This window comes from Helianthus annuus, chromosome 7, assembly GCF_002127325.2.
Source record: "Helianthus annuus cultivar XRQ/B chromosome 7, HanXRQr2.0-SUNRISE, whole genome shotgun sequence".
Taxonomy (NCBI): Eukaryota; Viridiplantae; Streptophyta; class Magnoliopsida; order Asterales; family Asteraceae; genus Helianthus; species Helianthus annuus.
Window position 1 is genome coordinate 66,488,626 of NC_035439.2, and position 26,371 is coordinate 66,514,996.

The following is a 26,371-nucleotide window of genomic DNA, read 5'->3' on the forward strand; positions in this document are numbered from 1 at the left end:
CCACCAATAAGTAGTGCTGATGTCGTGGTACATTTTATCCGACCCTGGATGTACCGAATAGCGAGACTTGTGAGCTTCATCCATTACAAGTTCGCGTAAACCGCCATAAAGTGGGACCCAAATACGCCTCGTTACATAGTAGGCGCCGTCTTCCTTTTGTTCCATGCGTTGCCTTGAGCCGCGTAAGGCTTCAGCTTTGACGTTTTCGGGTTTCAGTGCTTCTAACTGAGCAGCTCGTATCTGTGCAGGAAGACTGGACTGAATAGTAAGCTGTAGCGCTCGCACGCGCTTAGGTAGAGTGTCTTTCCGACTGAGGGCATCAGCCACAACATTGGCCTTGCCTGGATGATACTTGATGGCGCATTCATAGTCGTTTAGAAGTTCAACCCATCTCCGTTGACGCATATTCAAATCCTTTTGCTTAAGAATATGCTCGAGACTCCTGTGATCGGTGTAAATCGTGCACCTGGTACCGTACAGGTAGTGTCGCCATATCTTAAGCGCGAAAACAACAGCTCCCAGCTCTAAATCGTGCGTCGTGTAGTTCCGTTCATGAACCTTGAGTTGCCGCGAAGCGTAGGCAATAACTTTATCCCGCTGCATCAATACACAACCAAGCCCCTGTATCGATGCGTCACAATAAACCACGAAGTCATCCGTGCCCTCTGGCAATGAGAGAATAGGTGCGCTGCAAAGCCTATCCTTTAAGTACTGAAAAGCGGTCTCTTGCGTATTACCCCATCTGTAAACGACACCTTTCTGTGTTAGCATAGTAAGTGGTTGCGCGATCTTTGAGAAGTCTTTAATAAATCGCCTGTAGTAACCCGCCAAACCCAAGAATTGGCGTATTTCTGTCGGTGTACGTGGTGCTGGCCAGTTTCTGATCGAATCAACCTTGGATGGATCGACATGAATCCCATCCTTGTTCACCACATGGCCTAAGAAGTGGACTTCACGAAGCCAGAAGTCGCATTTTGAAAACTTTGCGTACAGTTGCTCCTTTCGAAGAAGTTCCAAGATAAGACGTAAGTGCTGCTCGTGCTCCTCCTGACTCTTGGAGTAAATCAAAATGTCGTCGATGAAAACGATAACAAACTTATCAAGATAAGGTTTGCACACCCTGTTCATAAGATCCATGAAGACTGCAGGCGCGTTCGTAAGCCCGAATGGCATGACAAGAAACTCGTAATGACCGTAGCGAGTTCTGAAAGCGGTTTTGGAGACGTCCTCATCCCGGATTCTCAGCTGATGATACCCTGACCTTAAATCAATCTTGGAATAGTAACACGACCCTTGCAACTGGTCGAATAGGTCATCTATGCGCGGAAGAGGATAACGGTTCTTCACCGTCACCTTATTGAGTTCGCGGTAGTCGATGCACATCCTGAACGTACCGTCTTTCTTCTCACCGATAACTGGTATCCAATAGTTCTTGTAGCTCCCCAAGGTGAAGAGATATTCTTGTAGCTGCGTCGATAGTTCTTCCGATTCTGGTGAAGCTAAGCGATACGGTGCTCGAGCTATGGGTGCTGCTCCTGGAGCGAGCTCGATTTGAAATTCGTCCCGACGATGCGGCGGTAGACCAGGTAAATCTTTGCGAGACACCTGAGGAAAGTCGCGTACAACTGAATGGTCTTCCAACTTCTTTTCTTTCGCTGATGCGTCAGTAACGAGAGCCATAATTGCGGTGTGGCCCTTGCGCAAACATTTCTGAACCTTCAAGAAAGAGGGGATGCCAACCAAGGCACCACTCTTGTCGCCTTGAACTTCGTGAGGTTCTTGACCAGAACGAGGAATGCGAACAATCTTTTCTTTGCATAGGATTTCTGCTCGCTGTTGCTGCTGGCGATTTCCGATGTGCAAGCCGTGGGCTCCTGAATCCTTAGCTTCTGCTGTGCTCTGGCGATCACTATTCTTGTGCTGCTGTTGTGCTTGAGTCCGAACGGTAGCTGAACCCTTGCTGGAATACCCATCCCATTTCCGCTTGTTGTCACTAGGAGTAGCGGGAGTAGCAGAAGTGGTAGCGGTAGTAATAGCGCTGATACAACTAGGCAGCCTGTTCTGTTCCACTGCCTGATCCGTGAGGCGATGAGCAAGACACTGAATGTCTTGGATTTTGTCGAGGTTAGCCGATGTAGCATGGCTCTGAATCTCTGAGGCTAGACCCTTGAGGTACAATTCGATACGCTTGTTTGGAGGGTCCACCATGGTTGGACACAAGATGGCCAGTTCGTTCTATCGTTTCGTATGAGCTTCAATTTCTGACCCCGTCATTTTCAAATGGTAAGGCTCCACTTCCAACTTGTGGATGTCATCACGCGTGTAGTATTCCCTTTTAATGCGTTCTTTGAATTCGTTCCATGGGGTGGCGTTAGCAGCTGCCAACCCTAGTATCTGTACTTGCGCGTTCCACCTGGTTAGCGCGATTCCTACCAAAGTACCAGTGTCGTACTTGACCCTGCGAGCCTCAGGGCGTTCACACATGAAGTTCTTGAATGTGCCACTGAATGTGCTTGGACGACAGTCCATGATGTTCTGGAATGTGCAGAGAGGTTGATGTGCGTTCTGACCCGTTGCGCGAGAAAGATGGGTCAAGATTAAGCGCGAGAGTTGGGTCACGAGAGTAGGATCTAACGTCCTAGGATAGGTTTGGAATAGCAGGTTATACCTCCTGCTGGTGCGGCTGCAAGCGCCGCAGCGACTTGTTCGTTAATGAGAGCCGTCAACTGGGCTTGTGTCATGTCAACACGTCCAGACATGATCGAACAGTAAAGGTAGCATAAGTATGAATGGTTCGCGAGTAGTACGATGACAGAAGAGTGTAAGCACGTATGTGTTCTCAAGCAATAACAAGTTGTGAGCAAAGTAATGTAAGCATACTACGAGCAAAGTTCTATGCAAATTCTAGCAAGCAGGTAACAAACATAAACCTTATTACCTAGGATGTCGAGTCTTGCACGTGGAGCGAAGCGTCGTTGTGGATCGTTAAGAGCACTGTTCTGGTTATAGTCTGGTTTTAATAAAAACGTTTTTCCATATTAAAACCAAGTTCTCTATAACCAATGGCTCTGATACCAATCTGTCACACCCCCAAAATCCCACACGCGGAGTACCACCGCTTGGAGGCGTGACATGACCAGGATCAAGCCATCAATCATATCAAACATAGTATTTAATAATCAAAAGTAGTTAATACAATTCATAAAGATATGACTGATGTTTCAAAACCAAACATTGTTTAAGTAGCGGAAGCATAGTAATAAAATTCTCAAATGTAGTTATGAGTTCAATTAACGTTCGCGATCCAATTCCCACAACGACCTGCTCCTTCCTTGTGCAAGCTCCAAAATGTACCTAAGGTCCTGCAAGGCATGCAGCAGATAATCAACAAACTAGTTGAGCGAGTTCACAGTTAATAGTTTAGTTTGGGTAATAGTGCGTTCGTTCAATTAAGTTTCATATCGTATCAGTTCCATCGCGGCCTCACAGGCATGTGTGCGAAGATTAGGTTCGTTAGTTCGCGACCGTAGTCTTTACCGACCAGGGTGTGTGCGAAGGCAATTGATCAGTTCGCGACCATAGTCTTTACCGACCAGGGTGTGTGCGAAGGCAGTTGAGTAGTTCGTTCGCGACCATAGTCTTTACCAACCAGGGTGTGTGCGAAGGCAGTTCGTCAAGTATCATTTAAGCATGCACAAACAATCATCCAACCCATTCCCACCCTGGGAACCCATGCCTTGGCTGTGTGAACTCACCTTGGTTTGCTCGGTATGCTAAGTTAAGTGCTCACAGTAAACCAGTCACGTCCTAAAGTATGCACGTATTCACAGTCAGTACATGTTGGTAAAGTTTCACATATACTCTATGTCACAAGGTGTATTTGACAGTTTACATCAGGTAACACATAAGCAGTTAATCAATTCATGCAATTCAAGCTTTACCTTATAGGCTTCCTCAGTTTATTTTAATTTAGTTATTCCTTAACAGTCTTGGAAACTTAATTGCGGTACCGACGTTAACCAAGATTAACCGAACTAACATGCCAAAATTTGAGTTAACACACTTAACATAAACACTGTGTCATAATAGAGTTATCATAGTTAATATGATTAATGTAACCCAGTTAACATTCATAACCTATAAGGCATACTTAACTCAGTTACTACTTAACAGGGTTAACCACTTAACAGAGTTAACAACTAACGGCGTCAACCTGGACTTACTGAGATAACACGCACAGCAACAAAGTAAATTCCTAAGCAAATCGGTTGGAATATCATGCATTAGTGAGCCGTTAAAAAAAATCAGCCAATGGCCATCAATGGCCGCCCATCTCCACCAATAAGAATATTTGGCCGCCCAACTCCCATGACTGGACCGATTAACTCATCCCACCTATTACATACTTTCTTAACTTTAGTAGCTATAGCCGACAAATCCATGTGGGTGCTCCTTATTTATTTATTTTTTATTTGAGTACAATCACAATTGAAATCAAGTATGCATGGTGACACACTTTCGATTGGACCAACAGTGCATAATCACCACTTCTTATTGAACCTCCAACATAGTTCATACTAAATAGTCAACGACATGACCAGTTGTCGGATCATGCAGGCAACTAGAATCCCATTTGGCCGCTCCTCTCATCATGTGGGTTGGTAAGACTTTATTATTTAACAAAAATGAAACTCAAATCACATGCCATAAAAGTCAAATATGGCCGACAAGAATGTTAATACCATGATATGATTGGACCGATTTCTAATATACTATATATATTTTCAATCATTAAGCTTTTCATGTGATGTTATGACAAGTATTGAATGTACTGGAATGATTGGACCATATATAACAATATCTGATTACATACCCACATGTATATGATCACTAATAGTAAAAAAAAAAAAGAACAAAAAGTTTACATAAGATGGCCGACAACTGTTACCTCTAAAAGATGCCTATTGGACCAATTATTTGATGGTTCAGACAACTCTATAACACTTCAATTTCAATTCATTCAACAATGATGTAAACAATAAATCAAATAATTGGTTTGATCACTAACCGAGATAGAAAACAATTGAATTGGTCGGAAGAGGATACTCCGTAAGCTTGCAGTTGCCGTCACGGTTAGAGAGGTGCTCTAGGGTTTACTTCTTAATCAAATTTCAACGTAGGTTAATATAAGAACATGTAATCTGTTCGCTACTGGGCCGAAGCCCAGTTCTGTCTTTTTACTTCGAGATGAGGGTGATTTCGGGTGGGGAGTTTACTTCGAGTGGGGGTGTTTTCGTGTGAGAGTGTAGAGATGTTTTGGCAAAGGTTACACATTCATTTCACATTACACTCAAACATATTATGAATACTAAGAATATATATATCCACAAATTTCTATTTGGTTTTGAATTAGAAATGCCAAACATGCTATCAATACGAAACGTGTATGATTATGTACCCACTAATAATGCACACCACACATATATAAATACACGCTTAACACCCACCATGTAAAACATACCAACCACAATACGATTCAACTTATTACTAACACGTACAGTTGTGAAACAAACAAGTCATGTCAACAAACAGTCAAAACAATTAATCGTGCAATAGAGCAAAGATGGAATCTTAGAAACTCGAGTTGTCACAAAATTCTTTAGCACCTTTTACCTTCTTATCAACCATCTTCCCAAAAATATGTTTGACTTTCCCGTTGAAAGCCTTATCAACATCAAATTCTCCTTTATCGGCGAAGAATTGATTCGAAATCTCAGTCTTTCCAACTTTCTTCATCAAATTTTCCTTTGACAGTGACGGAAAATTCTCATCGTTCACCACAGGAACGGAATTATCAATCTTTTTCTCAACACATGACTCCTCTGATTTTATGGAATCAGATTCATTGTCAGAATTACCCTCAGATTTAACCACCCATTTTTGTTTACTCATATCACCTTTTCTTTTGTAAAAACGTTTTGAACTTTCTCCTTCCTCAGAAGTAGAATTTTCAAACTTTTTAACATTTTTCACAGGTTGTTCTTTCTTATCAACACAAGTTTTTCTCAAAACAGAGTTAGAAGAAACTCCCTGTTTTTGGTAGTTGGACTTGGGGCAATTCCATGCTATGTGTCCAACTTCTTGACATTTGAAACAGGTTCTTCTGTCAACTCTCTGAGCATATTTTCTCACATTCTTCCTCACTTCAGCAAGAAACTCTTGATTCGACTGCTTCCAGAACGGTTTCTTCTGCTCATCTTCAGAACTCCCACCTGAAACAAAGTTTGTTTTTGGTTTATAAGTTTTCTGATTTTTATGATTTTCTGAATAATTGAATCCAAGACCTTTCTTTTTGAGATTACCATTATGGTTTTGATTCTTTCGATAACCTGAACCATAATCATAACCCTTTTTCTTGTTCAATCTCTGTTGAACTCTTGAAGTGTACTTTTTAGGTTTGTCAGTAAGATTTAAATCTTTTATTTCAGAAATATTAATTTCTGTTAATTTGAAAACCTGTTTGATCATTTCAGTTTTGACACTTCTTATTGGGAATTCCTCATCAGAATATAATTTGTCTGAATCAATCAAAGTATATGCTACTTTAATCGATTCGTCATTCAAATTAGATTTTGATAACAGGAATTCTTTATTGTAGACCCTCTTAACCGGCGAACTCGGACTCTTTTCTGACGAACTCGAACTTTCAGACTTAGACTCCGGTTTTGACTCTTCATCCGTATCCAACACCTGATCGACAACTCTTTTAACTAACTCGGACTCATGATCAGTGTCAGACGCTGTGATTGTAACATCAATATTGTCTGGTAATTCATCAGTGATTTCAGACTTTAATTTGATGTTTAGAGCCTTGTCTACTTGTTCCTCTTTTGTCCCCAGATTTGTATCTGATGAATTCTTTTTGCTTGTCTTTGCAACTGAGGGAGTAGATTCATCAGAACTGTTATTCTGTTTATCCCGTGAACCCGAGGACAAAATCTTCTCGAGATACTCTCTCGCCTTTTTCCTCTTTTTCCTCAGTCTGTCTTTCTGTCCCTGCGAAAGCTTCACTTTCGTCTCTTGAACTTTCTGTTCTTGAACTTTTAGTTTTTGAACTTTTGGTTCTTGAACTTTCAGTTCTTTGGGTTTGACTTTGACTGGATTTCTTGTCACTTTCTGAGATACAGCCCTCCATCTTTCATTTGATCTCCTTGGGCAATCTCTGGTAATATGACCTTTGATCTGACAATCGTAGCATCTTCTGGTCTCATAACTCCAATTCCGGCAGTTAACAGCAATGTGTCCTTGATAACCGCATCGGTAACACACTCTGTTATCGTACCGTATACCACCTTCACACCAAACGCTCAAATCATAGCATTGTCTGGCTTGGTGATATTCCTTCCTCAAGTTTACTGGATTTGGCTTTTGAGCACTGTGGTCCGACCTGCACCACTTATTACCAACAGTTTTTGAGTTTTCATTTTTTACTTTTTGTAATTTTTTATTTTGATTGGATGATCGATCTGATGAACTTTTATTATCTTTTTGTTTCTGTTCCACTTTCTTCTTCAAAGGCTTTTGTTTAGAACATTCACCTTTTTCGGTCGATTGCAAAACAGTTTTCTGAAATTTTTCTTTCAAATTTAAAAACAATTTTTGTTTTTCTTTTTTAACATTTTCATCATCAGGTGTCTCATCACAATCTTCAACTTTGACAGTGTCAAAGTTTGTGACATTGTCACTTATTGGAACAGAATTGATTGGTTTTGGACAGGGAAAATTCAAACTGTCTGATTTAGTCACAAAACCTATCAATTTCTTCTCAAGTTCATCAATTTTGTTCCTCGAATTCTCAGCTTCACTTTCAAGCTGAGATATTCTCCCAAAATGAGACTTGATTGTTTTCTCATTATCATTCTTCAAATTTTCAAGAACAGATTTTTCATTCATCAAAACTTTTATCTGTTCCTGAAATTTTGATTCATTCGCTTTCAGATTCTTGTTTTCCAGCTTAATCCAGAAATCCTCATCTTCTGAAGATTTCTTTTTGCTTTCAAACTCTTTTTCCAACACTTCAATTTTCTTTCTAGCACATTCACATTCTTTCTCCAAATTTATAATTTTCTGAAGATGTGAATTGATCAATTTTTGCTTTTCAATGTTGTTTTGGCTAAAAACCTTTCTCCCATCTTCAAGAATTTTCAGTTGATTTTGAAATTCTTTTTCACTTTTTGATTTTTCAATTTCAAAATCCTTAATTTTCTCTTCAAAAACCTTTTCTTTTTCTTTCAACTTCTTGTTTTCAAATGTCAAACTGTTCAAATTACTTAACAGTTTGTCATTTTCAGCTTTCAACTTCTCACAATTTTCCTTCAAAATAAGAATCTGCTTATCATCAGCATGCTTCACATCTTCTAACTTTTTGACTTTCGAAGTCAAACTTTCCGCATCCATCAAGAGTTTGTCATTTTCAGTCTTGAAGCTGTCACATTTTGAGCACACTGAAGCAGAATTTGAAGAGTCATTCTTCACAGATTCTTTTTCAGTTTTCTGTCCTTCAGCTTCCTTTGTTGAACTTTCTTCAACTTTTGTTTTTTTCTGAATATCCAACTCATGCTCTTCAATTGTCTGAATAAACTGTGCCAGATTCATAACTTGAGACTTCCTCATTTGTTTTACAATCAACAGATAAGTTCCCCACTTCTGTTGGGGTAAAGCCTCAGCTAGCTTATCGATCCACTCATCATCCTCTTTCTTAATGTTCAATCTATCCATTTCCAATACCAGGTGACAATATCTATCAATTGTCTGCATTGTTGTTTCATCTTCAAAAGCCACAAACGTATCAAATGATTTCTTTAATAACGCAGCTGAAACTGTATCAACCGATGTAGGAAGAGCATTGTAAAAGTTCTCTTCCATGTTTCAAAAATCAGACGATACTTCGGGAAATACTTGAATTGGTGAATTTTCTGTGCGGACTGAAAGTTGACACACTGAGCGAACAAATATGACCCGGATCAGAATCAAAACAACCTTTTTCCAATTTCCTCACTACACCGACCTTTACCGAATTTGAAATCAAATGGACTTAACCACTTCTGGTGAACTTTGTTATGTGTTTTCGATCAAAAACACCTACAAACACTTGACTTTATCACATGTATCCACAAAAACAATATTCAATGCAAATTCAAATGATCACAATTTAAATGGCAAACAACAAAAGTATGGGCAGAAGACACTCTTATCACACTTATCCTTTAAAAGTGATTGGCCTTTTTTTTTTAAAAAAATGAATGTCACATAAAAACAATTATGATACCAATGTGATAGGGCTGCCTTTGAAACCTGTGATTGGACAAATGAATCGGCAGTCAAAAGTAGTGGACAGTGGTTTAGTGTGACAACCACAAATAATGTCTGACAACCACAATTAATGGGACGGTGGTTTAGTGTTTTTTTTTTTTTAAAAATGGGCGGCACCTATCTCACTATTGGGCCACATTTTGAACTGACATTTCGACAACTGATATTGATCTTCTTTGGCTGCAATTAATATGGGCGGCTCCTATTAATCGTTTTTGAAATGTAATTGGGCCAAGTAAAAGGTAGTGGGACTGTTTAAAAGGTACTCATAAGCGAACAAGTGATGTCTCAAAAAGCGATCCTAACATGTCACAAAGAGCGGTTCACGACTGTCTTAAAAAGCGAACCAAGACTTTATGAAACCATATGAGCGATTCATGAATGTCTCAAAAAGCGATCCTCAGTATTAATATTGACACAAAGGCGGTCCAAAGTTATACCAAATAAGCGACTCACAGGGCACACTTTTTGAGCGATCCTAAGTGATTATTTGGAGCGAACCACGATGATGTCAGCGAAACACGAACAACTTTCGAACAAAACTTCAATTTTAATCAATTTTAAGCCGAATTTAGTTCTGAAAACTTCCAGGTTTTGTTAATTCATGATTACGCACACACTGTGAAAATTTGAAGCGATTTTGACCGTAAAAAGTTGCGTTTATCGAAAAAGAAAGGTGTAGAAGCAGAAAAATGATGAAAACGAGCTGTATATGCGAGATCTCCTCCTCCTTGGCTCTGATACCAATTGTAGGATCGAATTTCGACCTAAACGAGTCGTTCGGAAGAGCTCGAATCCGTTTCAGAGGCGGAAACAAGGAAACGGACGTGTACACAGCTTGTATCACACTTTAATCCTCTTGTATATTGATTTTACAACGTTTTCGTTTACAAGGAAAAACCGGCAATACCTCGGTATCAGATCTGAACCATGTTACAAATGAAATGACAAAGCGACCTATATATACTAGTTATGAACCGCCCATAGAGACATGCCATAAAGGCGGTTCATGCATGTTACATTACGAGCGATCCCACGTGATGCCATAAAGGCGGTTCCACAAGTTGACCATATCAGCGAACCGACAAGTTCCTTATAAGCATTCTGACATCATTTGACAAAAGAGCGATTCATCATACTTTGATAGCCTAACCGTTCAAATAATCATTTTGACCTCTTGTGAACTCCTCTCATTGGCCCAAGGAAAGGTGAATGCTCATTGGACCTTTAAAAGGAAGAAGCTCATTGGACCTCCATGATGGTCCAATCACACAATAGAAATCATGATCTTTAATTTCATTTAGCCTTTTGTCGTTTATTGGCTTTTTGACATATGATGACATGTGATGACATGTGATGACATCACATGTGATGTCATCAAGATGATGTCACATGTGATGTCGTGTCTGACCAGATCCGCAACGAGACCGAGACTCGACATGAGACGTAGTCGACAGATGACTGCACCAACAAAGTTTTCTTCTGACAAAGAATTTTAATAAGTCCAAAAGTTCTTTACATTCATTCTAAAAATCTATAGATCATATATCTTTTGGCTTAAACATAATCACCTTGGAAACTATATCATTTCATCGGAATGTCTCATCTTTCGAAATATCTAGACCCGCTTCCTTGAAACTCTCAAATTCGAAAACAATAAATTTATTCGGTCATCATTGAATTCTTTCAATCATTACAAACACTTTGTAGCGTCTGAATGGATTTGTAGCCTATGCTAAATCCTATTCATACGCCATTCGTTTGATTTGTCATATTCTTGGTACAATTATGTACTCAGATTACGATACACTAAATTCTATTGTCCAGTACCATTTAAGTAAACGATATTGATTTTCGGATAATCATTAACAAATCATTTTCCATACTTCCATTCACAAATAGATATTTATCAATTCAGAATCTCCCTCAATTGATCAAAGTAAGTTCATTTCGGATATTGAATCCAATTGTTTCTATAAATCATTTTTACTTTCAAAATTCATACCCCTCAAAATATCTTTTGATTCCATTCCACGATATATTGCTCCTCTTAATTAAAAGAAGAAACATAACCCTAAGAAAATATCTTAGTCCAAATCTCGAGGACGAGATTTTTATTAAGGTGGGGAGGATGTAACAACTCGCACAAAAATCAATAATTAAGATGATAATTAGTCAATAAGGAAACCCTAATTGAGATCCCAAGTAATTCTGCATTAACCCTAAAATTTTCAGAACAATCGGAATCAGGATCAGGGCCCCTAAAACTCAAGGGGGCAAACCCTAGTTGGACGATTATCTAAATAAAACGTTGTTTAAATCTGATTGGTCAAATTAGTTGATTCAGCCAAGCTAGTCCCGAGCCTAGGCAGCCTATAATTAGACTGCTTAGCTTACGGACCGTAAGGGAAATGGCATACGGTCCGTAAGCGAGTTCCAAAAATCACTATAAATAGCCGACCTTGGGACTTGAACAATGAAGTTGAAACGACGCTCAGAATCTCTGTGTACGTCGAGTTATATCAATAACAGTCCACACCACACACCAAATCTCGAAACGCTGCCGCAATCAGGGTATTAACTCGATCGCTGTTCAATTCTTTTCTTTCCGTCAGCTTTTATTTTTGTAAATAATAGCTCAGGATTTTACCCTCTAAATCCCTAAACTCTGCTCGTTATTAGGGTAATAACTCTAATCACTGGTACGATACTTTATCCGATCGATTATAACTATCCAACGATTGTCTGAGTGCTGCTCAAATTGAGTTATACTTTGTTATTCATCGTTATTTCGACTTGAATGTTTGAGTGCTGTCCGAACTCGGGCTATACTATGTCATTCGTTGTGAATCCGCTGAATTGTTAAGTATTGCACTTGTAAATCGTTGTGACGGTTTTTATCTCGTGATTATCGTTAAAGTTGAATTGAGTTAATACACTAATACGGGTTCCCTTATATCTAGAAATTAGAACTCGTAAGCAGGGAGCTGCTAGAATACTTAAAAGCTAAGTAAACTTAAATAAACTTAGCAGTTAAGTTAGCTGAGTAGATTAATTAATTTGTTAATTAAGTTTAGTAAGATTAATTAACCAAGTTAATCAAGATTAATTAAGCTAATCAAGATTAATTAAGCTAATTTAAGCTAAGCAAGATTTATTAAGCTAAATAAGTTATTTAGTTAAATGGTTAAGTAAACTTAATAGTTAAGGAAACTTAATGTTTAAGGAAACTTAATGGTTAAGTAAAACTTAATAGTTAAGCAAACTTAATAGTTAAGAAAAACAAAATAAAAAAAAGGAAACTTAATAACTAAGAAATCTTCCTAGCTAAGAAAGGCATACTTCTTACCTTTAAATAGGAGCCTAGGATTTCATTCTTCCTTGCTTATTTCTCTTCTTCTTCTCTCTATACGTTGGTGTTCTAACCAATAATCACCGATGCGATGTTCTGTCCGATCGATTCAGGAACCATCTAACGAATACCGAAGTATTGTGCTTTGTGAATTTCATTAAACGGAATCCAAAGTACTATACTTTGTGAGTTCATTAAATGGATACCAAAGTACTGTCTGAATAAGACTATACTTTGTAAAATTCGTTAAGGTTCGAATCTCGTGACTACCTTTAAGGTTTGATTTGGGTTTTACACAAATACGTATTCCATTCTGTTAAACTATATGTTTAACTACCAAAAATACTTCCAACTACACGCTCACAATCAAACAAACTATTAAATCATCAGAAGATCCAGAATAATAAAGTGCATGCTTAATTATCGGAAGAAGTAAAATCAAGAAGCTTGTTAAATTCAATCTTGCATGCTTATAAAGTGAGTCATTCTCTTTTTATCAACTGTTTTACAAAACTCCAAATTATTTTCCAAAGTTATAATTACAGGGATTAAGTCTATGTAATCACCATATTACAACCGGTATGTGGGGTTTTGTATACATTACTTATTTCCCGTCACACTTGGGCGACGAGTTAGCCAAGGGGTGATCTGACCACAGTCACAGACACCATTTGGACAACGAGATAGCCAATGGGTAGTCGAGTGACAAATACTGTGGGTAGTTGGTTTGATATCAGAAACATTGTAATTCCCCTTAATACTGTAAATTATAACAAATCTGTTTTTATAGAACCTGAATGAACTCACTCAGTATTTCCCGCTGACAAAACCTTTTTAAAACGCGCTTCAGGTAATTACAGTAGATTGGGGTAAGAATTGGATCCAGCACTGAAGGACTTCAAGAAGTGGCTTATTTTATTTAATAAATCAACTTAAGAAATATTGTTTTTGGGTTTATCCCGTATTAAAAGCTACCTTTGTAAAACATGGAATTTATTCCATCTATTTAAATAAAATCCGGTGTTTCTAAACTCTGATATTTTTCCTAACTCACGGTCCTGATAAAATTTCCGCTGCAATGTTTTTCAAAATAATCACCGGTACCACTGGACTGCTCACGGCACCCGATTTCGTCCAGGGTGGGTCGGGGGTCGTGACACCCCGTGTTCAGATCGTCAGTATCATAATCAATAGAAGGTTGGGCACGGGGGCGTGTTCAGTGAACACGGCCCTGTGTCCAGTTACCTGAACTGGGCGTTTTCTGCAGAACCTCGGGCACGGGGCGTGTTGGGAGGCTCTGTTTTTGTGCATGGGGTGTGGGTTCAAGTTCCCCTTAGTTAGCTCCACCATTCCGAGTGTGTTTTATCCATTACAACATCATCCAAACACCATTCAATACTTAAAAACCATCATTCATTGAAAATAACAAATTACAAAAGATCCTAGAAAATTAAAAATAAAAAAAACTTAAAAGGTCCTAAGATAGATAGGTCAAGCGATGCAGGAAATCATTCTAAGGAGTTCTACCCTTTTTGTAGGAATATCAAAAACCCGGAAATAGCTTTTCGGTATTTAAAGGCGTCGTAGAACTCGTAACCGAGGGATGTCCCTTATATGTCGTTGAGCCATTCTTCTATCCCCTTCGGGAGGAAGAAGGTGGGCTCATTTTCCACAATATCTTATGGAGGAGGTGCGACGGCAACCGGGATCCCATGTAATATGTCTTGAGGGGGTTCCGTGTGCATGATGTACCACTCGGCCGGTATGATGACTTCCGGTACCACATTCCATTCTCTTTGTGTAATGATTAGCACCAAAGGAGGAGAAGCGAGAATATTCAACCTTTGGTGCGAAAGGTTGACCTCTCGAAGACATCCCTCTAGTCCCACCGTCAAATGATTGATACGGTCGACCAAAGCTTCCTATACCCCCGTCATTTCATCGATGGCCTCTCTCAAGGCATGTACGTAGTTGACGAGAGAGTCTTCTACCGATGACCTTCTTCCTCGTTGGTCGTTCCTAGAATGTGATGAATATGTTTCGCTATTTCTGCTCGACATTCTAAGAAAACAAACCAAAAGAAATCTCAAATTAATGAAACAGTACCTCGGCCACGGCCCCGTGTTCGCTGAGCACGGCCCCGTGGCCACCTCTCTGCAGGTTTTTGAAACAAGGAATCTTGGAGCTTTAAATTATTTTTCTGACTTTTGAAGTATTTTTAAGCAGAAATAACTTAAAACAGTGTTGTAAAACTTATTTTTGACAAGATTCCTTGAATAAAAACCTAACAAATATCACAATAAAGCTTGAAAACATGGAGATTTCGAACTTTAATGGAGGTTTTGAGGAGAAAATGAAGAAGAAGGCAATGGACAAAAGTAGAAAATACAAGTTGGTTGTTGAGAGTGCACCAGATCTTTGTCTTTGGAATGGGTCCAAGAGTGCAGGAATCTTGTTGCATTTATAGAAAACAACAGCATGCTGGACACGGCCCCATGTCGGCTGGACACGGCCCCGTGTGTAGACCAAATTTTGACACTTTTTGTCCGTATTCTGACCAAAAGTCAGACGGGAATCTTTGGGTGGACACGGGGGCGTATTGACCTGGACATGGCCCCGTGGCTAAAGGTTTTATGAAGTTTTGTCTATTTTTAAGGAATTTATCCGGATCGGGTGGTTCCTTACTGGACGGAACAACACCGAAGTGCCTGAGATACCTAAGTGGCCCTAGCTTTAGACGAGAACGTAAGAGGTTATCGGAAAGGGTGATTCCTAAGCTAAATACCGGTGGGCAAGACCAACCTTTATTTCCCTTATCCGGGCTCTCGTTAAAGAAGGTATATGTCGAATTGCTCAGGTCTATGTATGCATCGGTGGAAACCGATGGAGAGTCCTTCACGGCACAATCGACACAGGGTCGACTATCGCTCAAGTCCTCGCAAGAGTTAGAGGTGATTTCAAGAGCAACGATGTTGTTATAATCTGAATGAGATCTCAATAATTCTCCTTGATCGTCGTCTTGAGATGAATTAGTTATTTCCATCTCAAGTTCTTTTATCCATTTGAGAATTAGTTCTTCCATTTGAAATAATTCTTCAAGAATCATTTCACCTAGAAGGGATGATTGAGAGCATTCGAGAGAGAGATAGGGATTATATGAGAGCATTCTATATAGTGGGGAATGTAATTTAAAAAACAATATTTTAAATCTTCATGAGTTCTGCCACATATTTGACACCACCATAAGAGGAGCGAAAGTAAAAAATGATCAGTATCACTCATGTTTGCGTCAGAAATTACCAACCGTCGGGATCTTACAGTTCTATTTTCAGTATTTGAAACTTGGGCACGGGGGCGTGTTTAGTGGGCACGGCCCCGTGTTCAGCTACTGTCTGACTTAAAACAGGATTGCCAGTACCAAAGATTGGGCGCGGGGGCGTGTTCAGCGGGCACGGCCCCGTGCTGAGCTCCACAGAAACTGAAAAAATAAAAAAAATCCTAAAAGAAACAGAAAAATAAGAAAAATGATTAGGTCGTTGATTCCTAACTTTCTTAAAATCCTCGTGTCCCCGACAACAGCGCCAAAAACTTGATGCGTGTGTAGCGTTATATATTTTTAGTTATATTTTAAGCCCTTTTTAACACTTTAGTCAAGTTTTAAATTTATAAAACACGATATTCTACTAACACTAAACACACATATGGGCAGGTGCATCCATCGTGAGCGTAGTATAGCGTTGGTAAGATACCGAGGTCGTCCAAGGACATTATGCACCAACAAACTCCCCCTGGATATTGCCGGAGTCTTCAGTCAGGTCTTCAGCACAAACTTTACAGTGACTTGAACTTCTCTTCCCTTGGCTTAGGCTTTTTCATCAACAGTTTCCTAAGCTTCTCGTTCTCATCAACCTTTTTCTTTTCTTCAGCAGCCATTCTTTGTACAACTATATGCCTTAGCATGTTGTCTTTATCTTCACGAGCTTTTCTTTCCTTCTCAGCCTTTCGAGCTTCTTCTTTCTCAATCTCTCGCCACTTAGATGACCATTGACTCTCAGCATTGATTCCTTTCTGGAAACAGATGGAAACAACCCTCTGAAACTGCATAGCCTGGTCCTTATCTTCAACTTTAAACCCGATCTTGTTAACAAACAAGCATTCTATATCCTTTGCTGAGCCATTAACCAACCACAAAGGATCATACACAAAGATGTGTCTGATTTCATTTTCAGCTCTGTAGGTGATCACAGCTTCAGTCGACAAACAACTGTATACCCAGTACAAGAACCCCATATGAAAATCTTGCTCCATTTTCGGTACTGGAGTGTTCTTTATAACTCTAGGCTTCTTCACATGCAAGATCGTTTCTTCATTTCCAGTCACTGGATCTACCCTCTTCACTTTCTTCGGGTAGTGAGGTTTCCAGTGTTTGAATCCTCTGAAAGCTTCAAATTTCATCAAACCCCAAATGGGAACATCATGCTTTCTTACAGGATAATCCAGAGTTCTAACTTTTGACAACTCTTCAACATCCCACCAAGGTAGGGACATGATATCCTGAATATATTCAAAATACTACACTCCAAATTCTCTCCTGATAGCATACACATTTACTTATGGCAGAAAGCCCCAACTAATAATTACTTGTGGCAGAAAGCCCCAACTAATAATATCTCCCAGTGACACATCCATGTTTCTTTTATAATACTTCAATGGTCGCTTGAATTTTCTTTCTGTACTCTTTCTAAACAACTTCTTGCGTTCTTCGCGCTGTGCATCTTTTGTAGTACCATCAAAATTCTTATCTTTCAAACACTCTTTAACTTTCCTTTTCAACTCATCTACATTCTCTTGACTAAAAAATTCAACAAGAGTAGGAAAGTTAGAAGTATCTACATTCACGTTCTCTTTATCGATGCAGTCTTCAACCTCAACCCTATCATAATTATCAGCTTCATCAACATACTTGTACTGATACTCGGGTTGTTGATTCATATCAAATGCATTCAACTCTTCTTAAAATTCAAACTTGAAGTTAGGATCATCAATACGCGTCATCTCGATAATATCATTCATTGTGTAAGTATGCCTGATTTCTCCTTCTTCAACTTCAGGCTCTAGACGCAAAATCAACTTTTCTCTTTTATCAACGTTTTGATCATCAATGTTCTCCCCCTCACCTATAACATCCTCAGGTTCTTCATTCATATCATCATGAAGATAATTATCGACATTCTCTTCATTAGATGCTTCAGTGACTTTAACACCAGTACCGCCCTGATCATCGTCATCATCATCATCATCACTATGGCTACTAGCAGAGAATACATAATCTACATCATCTACTTTATCATCATCATCATCATCCTCTTCATCATCATCTTCCTCAACCTCTTCCTCATCATCAATAACGTCATCAATTAACACGTCTTCTTCAAAAATACCAAACACTGCAGATATAGGACGAGGATTCTGAACAGGTGATTCAGAAACAACAGATGGAATAAGTGCTCTCTCAGCAACTTCAGAAGTACCCTCAACACTTTTACCCTTATTTTTCATTTCAGCATCAATCTCAGCTTGACGACGTGCTCTCACTTCCTCAACTTGTATTTCTTCAAATTGTTGTTCAACAGACTTCCCAAGCAAGTTCTCCAATACTTTGTTCATCATGAACATTTCATGCTCTTTCCTTGCGTTGGCACCCTCCAACTCTTTATTCTTTAACTTGAAATACTGGTTCTGCTAATCTCTGGGTGCTTTCTCTTCCTCTAACTCAGCAACTTTCACTTTAAGAATATCAATCTCTGCCTGATCAGCTTCAACTTTCTATGACAATGAAGAATTTTTAGCTTCCACAGACTTAACACGCTTTTCCAGTTTCTTCTCACGATCAACCAACTTTTTGTTTTCAACCAAAACTTCTTCAACTTTCTTTTCCAATCTCCTTACTTGCTCATCACTCGCAAAGTTGAAATCACTAATGTCATCCAGAGGAATATTCACTGGAATGTTTGGAAAATTTCTGAATCCAGAAGATCCAGGAGTTGTTTAGACAAGTGGTTTTGTTGATGGAGGTGTTTGAAAGATTTGATGTGAAGTAACAACAGGTTGTTCATGTGGTGGTGAAAGATGTGGTGGTGATAGATGTAGTGGTGAAAGATGTAGTGGTGATAGATGTGGTGGTGATAGATGTTGTTCAGTTTGTGGTGGAGGTGATGGTGGTGGAGTAGGTTGTTTTGGTGGTGTAGATGGTTTTGGTTTTGGTATCTTAACAACCAACTTTCTTCTTGTTGCTTTAGGAGACATCGCATGCTTTGGACTAGCTTTCTTCCTTCCACCAGATGATGGAGGCGTTTGAGATTCAAGAACATGTTCAGGAGATGGATTGTACAATTCATCATCTTTATCTTCTCTCCTCTTTCTCTTTAGTTGTTTCTCTTTCTCTATTTCAGCTTTAATTCTCTTCGCATGTTCAGTTTCATCAATTTCTTCTTCAGATGAACTTGATGAACTATCGTCACCATCATTGTCACCTTCATCACCAGTTGCTTTGCCTGCTTTGGCTGCCTTGAAACTTGCTTTAAGATCTTTCAACAGTTGATCAGATTCAGGAGATAAATGGACTTGATCTCCTTCAACATCACCCTCATCTACAGCTTCATCTTCAGCTTCAGCTTCATCTTCTTCCTCTGATTCGTCAACAAGCATAGTCTCAACACTTTTCTTTTGACGCTTTTTCTGTGGTTTAGAAGATGAACCCTCCTCTTTTAGCACTTTAGGAGTTGTCTTCCTTCTCCTCTTTTTCTTTTCCTCTTTCACAAACCATTCGTTTCGAGTTTCTTTGAACTTAGAAAGTTTTTTCAACTCTGCTGCATAACTTGCTTCTTTCATTTCCTCGTCATTTCTCCATCTTTGATGATCAACCGGATCTGGATCAACATAATTTTTGTCTTTGATGAATCCAAAGAATTCAGCTTTTGTCTTTGGCTCCGGATGATTTTTGTGATATCTTGCCAGTACTTTCAGCATTTCATTATCCATGTGAAACTGCACCAACAAATCATTCTTTTCATCTCTCTCCAAATCAGGATACTCATGGTCTAAAATCATCTGTACAAATCGAGGATAATCCAAGTTTTGCTCTTTGAAGTAATATTCTCTACCATGTAGTGAAATACAATTTTTGAAAACTTATGCTTCTTATTCAACACAAGAGCTGTCAAGCTAGGATTTGCATGTGGTGCCACTATTAAAAGCACATCGTACAACCCTTTTATGCATGACCTCACAACATGTTGTGGATCGCACAAATCAGTGCTGATCGCACAACAAGCTTGGCTGCACAAGTAATTGAACTGTGTTATGTTATTGGGCCGCATATCTTTATTGGGCTGGGTAATGATTGGATCGCACAACCCGGATCGCACAATCAAGGATGGATCGCACATCCTTGATTGTGGGTCAGGCACCTATCGGGCTGCACATTTTGGACTCACACAACACTGTTGGGCTCACACACTCTCACCAGTCCAATCACTTGAATCGCACAATTGGGCCTTGTATGTGAACATGAATGTTACTGTTTAACGTGCTAAGTGTTGTTTAATCAGTTGCCATGATAATACGTGTATGCCATGATCCTTCTGTGTATGTAACTTTCTAGTATATGTGTGAAACCTATGTGAATTACCTGAACATAGACCTGACTTGTATGGTAACCATGTTAGGACGTGGTTGACCACAATTAGCTCAAGTGACCTTCTATATATCTGCCGATCTAATCTAACGTGAGTTCACACTTTCTACAAGGCATGGGATTCCCAGTTGTTTGGGAATGGGTTAAGGAACTATAGTGAAACCTGCGTATCCTCCTTGGGTAGGATACGTACCTCCATCCTCCACGGGAAGGATGACAACATTAAATCCTGCGTATTCTCCTTGGGTAGAATACATACCTCCATCCTCCGTAGGAAGGATGACAACATATAACTTACCAGACAATACTCTACCATGAAGTCCCTCATTTTTATATCGACTTAATTGCCGGGCCATTGGCGAATGGGTCATTAGTTAAATAGCGCTATTAGGTTTGACAAGCCTCACACCGTGCCGCAAAGGACGGGAGTGGACTAATGTACTTGGGCACTTAGTCAATGATGATAGACATTGACGCAGGGCACATAAACATGACTAAAGTCAGTAGTCGATATGGTAACGGGTCTAGTGGTTTACTCCATGGGGTAGCCCCCAAGGTTTATGGTTTGGGAAACAAGGAACTGGTCAACTCATGGTTTTCGAAACAACTTATGGTTTTTGGATCAAAATTAAAATGGACAACCAACTGTGAACTCGCTCAACTTTGTTGTTGATTCGTTGGTACATGCCTTGCAGGTCGTTAGGTACTTAGCAGGAGCTTGCACGAGAGGAGTCGTTGTGGAACATGGATAGTTGTGTATTCATGATAAACTTATGAACTTTAAACCTATGTTTTGGTTTTGAACTTAATGCTTCCGCTGATAACTTAAACTTTGTTAAATTTTTTTGACACCAATTATATTGTTTGGTTTGGTTTTATTTATTTATTTATATTCTTCAATATGATTGGTGGCTGGATCCTAGTCAGTCACGCCCCTTGCGGTGATACTCCGCTTGTGGATTTTGGGGGTGTGATAGATTGGTATCAGAGCCATTGGTTATAGTGAACTTGGTTTAAAAAGGGAAAAAGCTTTTTGATAAAAACCAGACTATAACCTGTTCAGTGCTCAACGATCCATAACGACGTTTCGCTCCACGTGCAAGACTCAAAACTGTAGGTGATATGGTTTATGTTTGTATTGCCTGCCTGTTAGTTTAAATAGTGCATTGTTCATGGTATGCTTAGTTAACGTAACAACTGTTTGTGTGAAACCATGTGTGCTTACCCTCTTCTGTCATCTCATACTTTACATACCTCTACGTCACCGTTCTTACTTGTGCTTTTCTCGATGTGAAGATCATGAGTGGAAGTCTCAACTTGACTCAGCCCCAGCTGACAGGTCTAATCAACGAACGAGTTGCTGAGGCTCTCGCCGCAGCTCAAGCAGGAGGTTAAAATGCTCAGCCTCGAGTGTGTACGTTCAAGACCTTCATGGATTGTTGCCCTATTACTTTCAGTGGCACAGAAGGAGCTGTAGGTCTTCACCACTGGTTCGAGAAGATCGAATCTGTTTTCAAGATGTGTGAATGCCCTGTAGCTAGTAGAGTGAAGTTTGCAACTGGAACACTTGAAGGTGGTGCGCTCTCCTGGTGGAACGCACATGTGCGGATGTTAGGGTTGGCAGCTGCTAGTGCCACTCCCTGGAACGTCTTTAAAGAGTTGATCAAAGAAGAATACTATCATTTTGATGACATTCATAAGTTGGAAGTGGAGTACTACAACCTTAAGATGGTAGGGTCAGAAATCGAGGCCTATACGAAGCGTTCGAACGAATTGGCTGCATTGTGTCCCAACATGTCAAATCCCCCTTATAAGCGTATCGAGCTCTACATCAATGGTTTAGCGGCAGAGATTCAGAGCATGGTAACTTCAGCTAATCTTCCTATGATCCAGCAGATCATATGACTGTCCCACCACCTCACTGATCAGGCAGTCGAACAGAACAAGCTGCCAAAGCGTATTAGTGCTACTACTTCTGATGCTCCAAGTGACAACAAACGCAAATGGGATGGAAATTCTAGCAAGGGTTCAAGCTCTGTTCAGTCTCAGCTCAGCAGCGAAGGACTTATGACTACAAGAGCCCCAATCAGCAGACTTCTGGTAATCAAGGTCAGGGTGGATACAGGGGAAACCACCCTAAGGGCAACCGTTGTAACTTGCACCATAGCGGGCCGTGCAGCAAGGGCCATTGTCAAAGATGCAACAAACCTGGTCACGCAGCAAAAGATTGTAGGAGCCCACATCCTGCAAATCAGAATCGCCAACAACAACAGCAACAAGCCCCACAGAACCAGCAGCAGCAGCAACAACAACAACAACAGGGTAACAACAGAGGGTGTTTTCAATGTGGAGCTGAAGGCCATTTCAAGAGGAACTCCCCACAGCTGAATCGGAATCAAAACAACAATCACAAAAATCAGGGCAATGGAAACAACAACAGGGATAACAATGATGGTAATGGTGCCAGGGGACGTGTGTTCGTGATTGGTCAGGGTGAAGCAAGAAACGATCCCAACGTTGTGACGGGTAAGTTTCTACTGGATGATTTCTTTGTTTGTTTTATTCAATTTGGGAGCCGATACTAGTTACGTGTCCTTAAGGGTTAGTCAGATGCTTAAGTGTGCCCCAATCCCTCTGGATCCCAAGCATATTGTAGAACTAGCAAACGGTAAAAATCTTGAGGCCACGCACATAGTTAAGGGTTGTAATCTCGCTCTAGCTGGTCTGTCCTTCTCTATCGATCTCATCCCCATCGTTCTTGGTAGTTTTGACGTTGTTATTAGGATGGATTGGTTATCCCAACATCGAGCGGAAATACTCTGCAAGGAGAAAGTCGTCCGCATTCCTCGCTCTGGTGAAGAACCCCTTGTTATTCGTGGTGATAAGAGTGGTGCTGTTGTGGGCATCATCTCTTTCCTTAAGGCCCAGAAGTGTTTGCGAAAGGGCCACACTGCTATTCTAGCCCTCGTTACTGACACCTCAACGAAAGAGAAGAAGATTGAAGACATTCCTATTGTACGCGACTTCCCTGAGGAATTACCTGGTCTTCCGCCTCATCGTCAAGTCGAGTTTCAAATCGAGTTAGCTCCTGGAGCAGCACCAATAGCTCGTGCACCTTATCGTTTGTCCCCACCTGAACTAGAAGAACTGTCCGCGCAACTACAAAAGCTTTTAGACAGGGGTTTCATTCGTCCTAGCTCTTCGCCTTGGGGAGCTCCAGTTTTGTTTGTGAAGAAGAAAGACGGTACCTTTCGAATGTGCATAGACTATCGTGAACTCAACAAGGTGACTGTGAAGAACCGTTATCTTCTTCCTCGTATCGATGACTAGTTCGACCAGTTGCAAGGGTCGAGCTTCTACTCTAAGATTGATCTGAGATAGGGCTATCATTAGCTGAGAGTCCGAGACGAGGACATCTCCAAAACATCATTCGGGACTCGGACACTACGAGTTTCTGGTTATGCCTTTCGGGTTGACAAACGCACCTGCGGTTTTCATGGATCTCATGAACCGAGTGTACAAACAATACTTGGATAAGTTCGTTATTGTTTTCATCGACGACATCCTGATCTATTCCAAGAGTCAGGAGGAACACGAGCGTCATCTGCGACTCATTCTGGAACTTCTTCGAGCAGAACATCTTTATGCCAAGTTTTCAAAATGTGACTTCTGGCTTCGTGAAGTCCATTTCCTAGGCCACGTGGTTAATGAGGATGGGATTCACGTTGATCCATCCAAGGTTGACTCGATCAAGAATTGGCCTGCACCTCGAACTCCAACTGAAATCCGTCAATTCTTGGGTTTGGCGGGTTACTACAGAAGGTTTATCAAGGATTTCTCGAAGATTGCGCAACCTCTTGCTGTTCTTACTCAGAAGGGTGTCACCTATCGGTGGGGTGATGCTCAGGAATCCGCATTTCAGCAGCTGAAGACGAAGCTTTGTAGCGCGCCTATTCTCTCGTTACCTGAAGGCACAGGCGATTTTGTGGTCTATTGTGACGCGTCAATCCAAGGACTTGGTTATGTGTTGATGCAACGTGAGAAAGTCATTGCTTACGCATCACGCCATCTCAAGGTTCATGAAAAGAACTACACTACTCATGACTTGGAGTTGGGAGCAGTGGTGTTTGTGCTTAAGATATGGAGACATTACTTGTACGGTACCAAGTGCACCATTTACACCGATCACAAGAGTCTCCAGCGTATCTTCGATCAGAAGGAGTTGAACATACGACAGCGTCGATGGGTCGAACTCCTTAACGACTACGAATGCGCAATGAAAGATCATCCAGGCAAAGCCAATGTCGTGGTTGACGCCCTCAGTCGTAAGTAAACCAAATCTAAGCGTGTACGTGCGTTACAGCTTACTATTCACTCTAGTCTTCCCGCCCAAATGCGTGATGCTCAGGTCGAAGCATTGAAGGAAGAGAACCTCAAAGCAGAGTCCCTCCGGGCATGGAAAAGAAACTTGAACGTAAGGGAGACGGCACTTACTACTTTATGGAACATGTCTGGGTTCCGTTCTTTGGAAACTTACGAGAACTAGTGATGGACGAAGCACACAAGTCTCGCTACTCGGTGCATCCTGGTTCTGACAAGATGTACCAAGACCTCAGAAGTCTTTACTGGTGGCCCCACATGAAAGCTAACATAGCGACCTATGTTAGTAAATGCTTGACCTACACGAGAGTCAAGGTTGAATACTAGAAGCCATCTGGCCTACTTCAACAACCAAAGATCCCGACATGGAAATGGGAGCAGATTTCCAGGGACTTTGTTACTGGCTTACCTAGATCTCAACGAGGAAACGATACCATTTGGGTGATAATGGATCGACCGACAAAGTCTGCACACTTCCTAACTATCAAGGAAATGGATAAGTACTCTACACTAGCAGACATCTACCTGAAGGAAGTAGTCACGAGGCACGAAGTGCCAAATTCCATCATTTCTGATCGTGACCCGCATTTTACATCTGATTTGTGGCAGGCGATGCACAAATCCTTTGGCTCACGTCTAGACATGAGCACAGCGTACAATCCACAGACGGATGGGCAGTCTGAACGCACCATCCAGACTCTTGAAGGCATGCTTCGAGCATGTGTAATCGACTTTGGTATAACGGCTGGGAAAGGCACCTGCCTTTGGTGGAGTTTTTGTATAACAACAGTTACCACACCAGTATTCAGGCAGCTCCGTCCGAGGCTTTGTACGGACAAAAATGCCGATCACCCTTATGCTAGGCAGAAGTTGGCGATAGCCAAATCACTGGCCCAGAACTCGTCGTTGACACAACGGAAAAGATTGCCCAAATACGACAACGAATGGCGGCAGCTCGTGACCGTCAGAAAAGTTACGCTGACAAGTGCAGGAAACCGCTCGAGTTCCAGGTTGGGGATCAAGTGCTACTTAAAGTCTCACCTTGGAAAGGTGTGGTTCGCTTTGGTAAACGGGGCAAGCTTAATCCGCATTATGTCGGACCTTTCGAAATCCTTGGGAAAATCGGCAAAGTGGCGTACAGACTGATTCTGCCCAAAGAGCTCAGTGGTGTTCACAACGTATTCCATGTGTCGAATCTGAAGAAGTGTCTGTCAGATAAGACCCACATATTTCCTTTCAAGAAACTCACTGTCGACGACCAGTTGCGATTCATCGAGGAACCAGTGGAAATTATGGACCGGGAAGTTAAGACTCTCAAGCGTACCAAGATACCCATTGTTCGAGTTCGTTGGAATTCTCGTCATGGCCAAGAGTTCACCTGGGAACGAGAAGACCAAATAAAACGCAAGTATCCCCAGTTGTTTAAGAAAAGTGAGTCCACTACTGAAGCTACTGCGGAATTTCGAGACGAAATTCCTAATCAACGGGGGGATGATATGATACCCCAGGAAAACCAGGAAACCACACAACCCAACTAGCTTCCTTAGTGCCTACGTCCTAAATTTCGGGAC

General features: G+C 40.7%; 1 protein-coding gene across 1 annotated transcript; it reads left to right on the forward strand.

Annotated features, from left to right (window-relative positions):
* The first annotated feature begins 21,938 nt into the window (after positions 1 to 21,938).
* On the forward strand, positions 21,939 to 22,325 carry LOC110866708. Its single transcript, XM_022115850.1, has one exon. It carries the CDS (start codon positions 21,939 to 21,941, stop codon positions 22,323 to 22,325), a length of 387 nt encoding a protein of 128 aa, XP_021971542.1.
* The last annotated feature ends 4,046 nt before the right edge of the window (positions 22,326 to 26,371 follow it).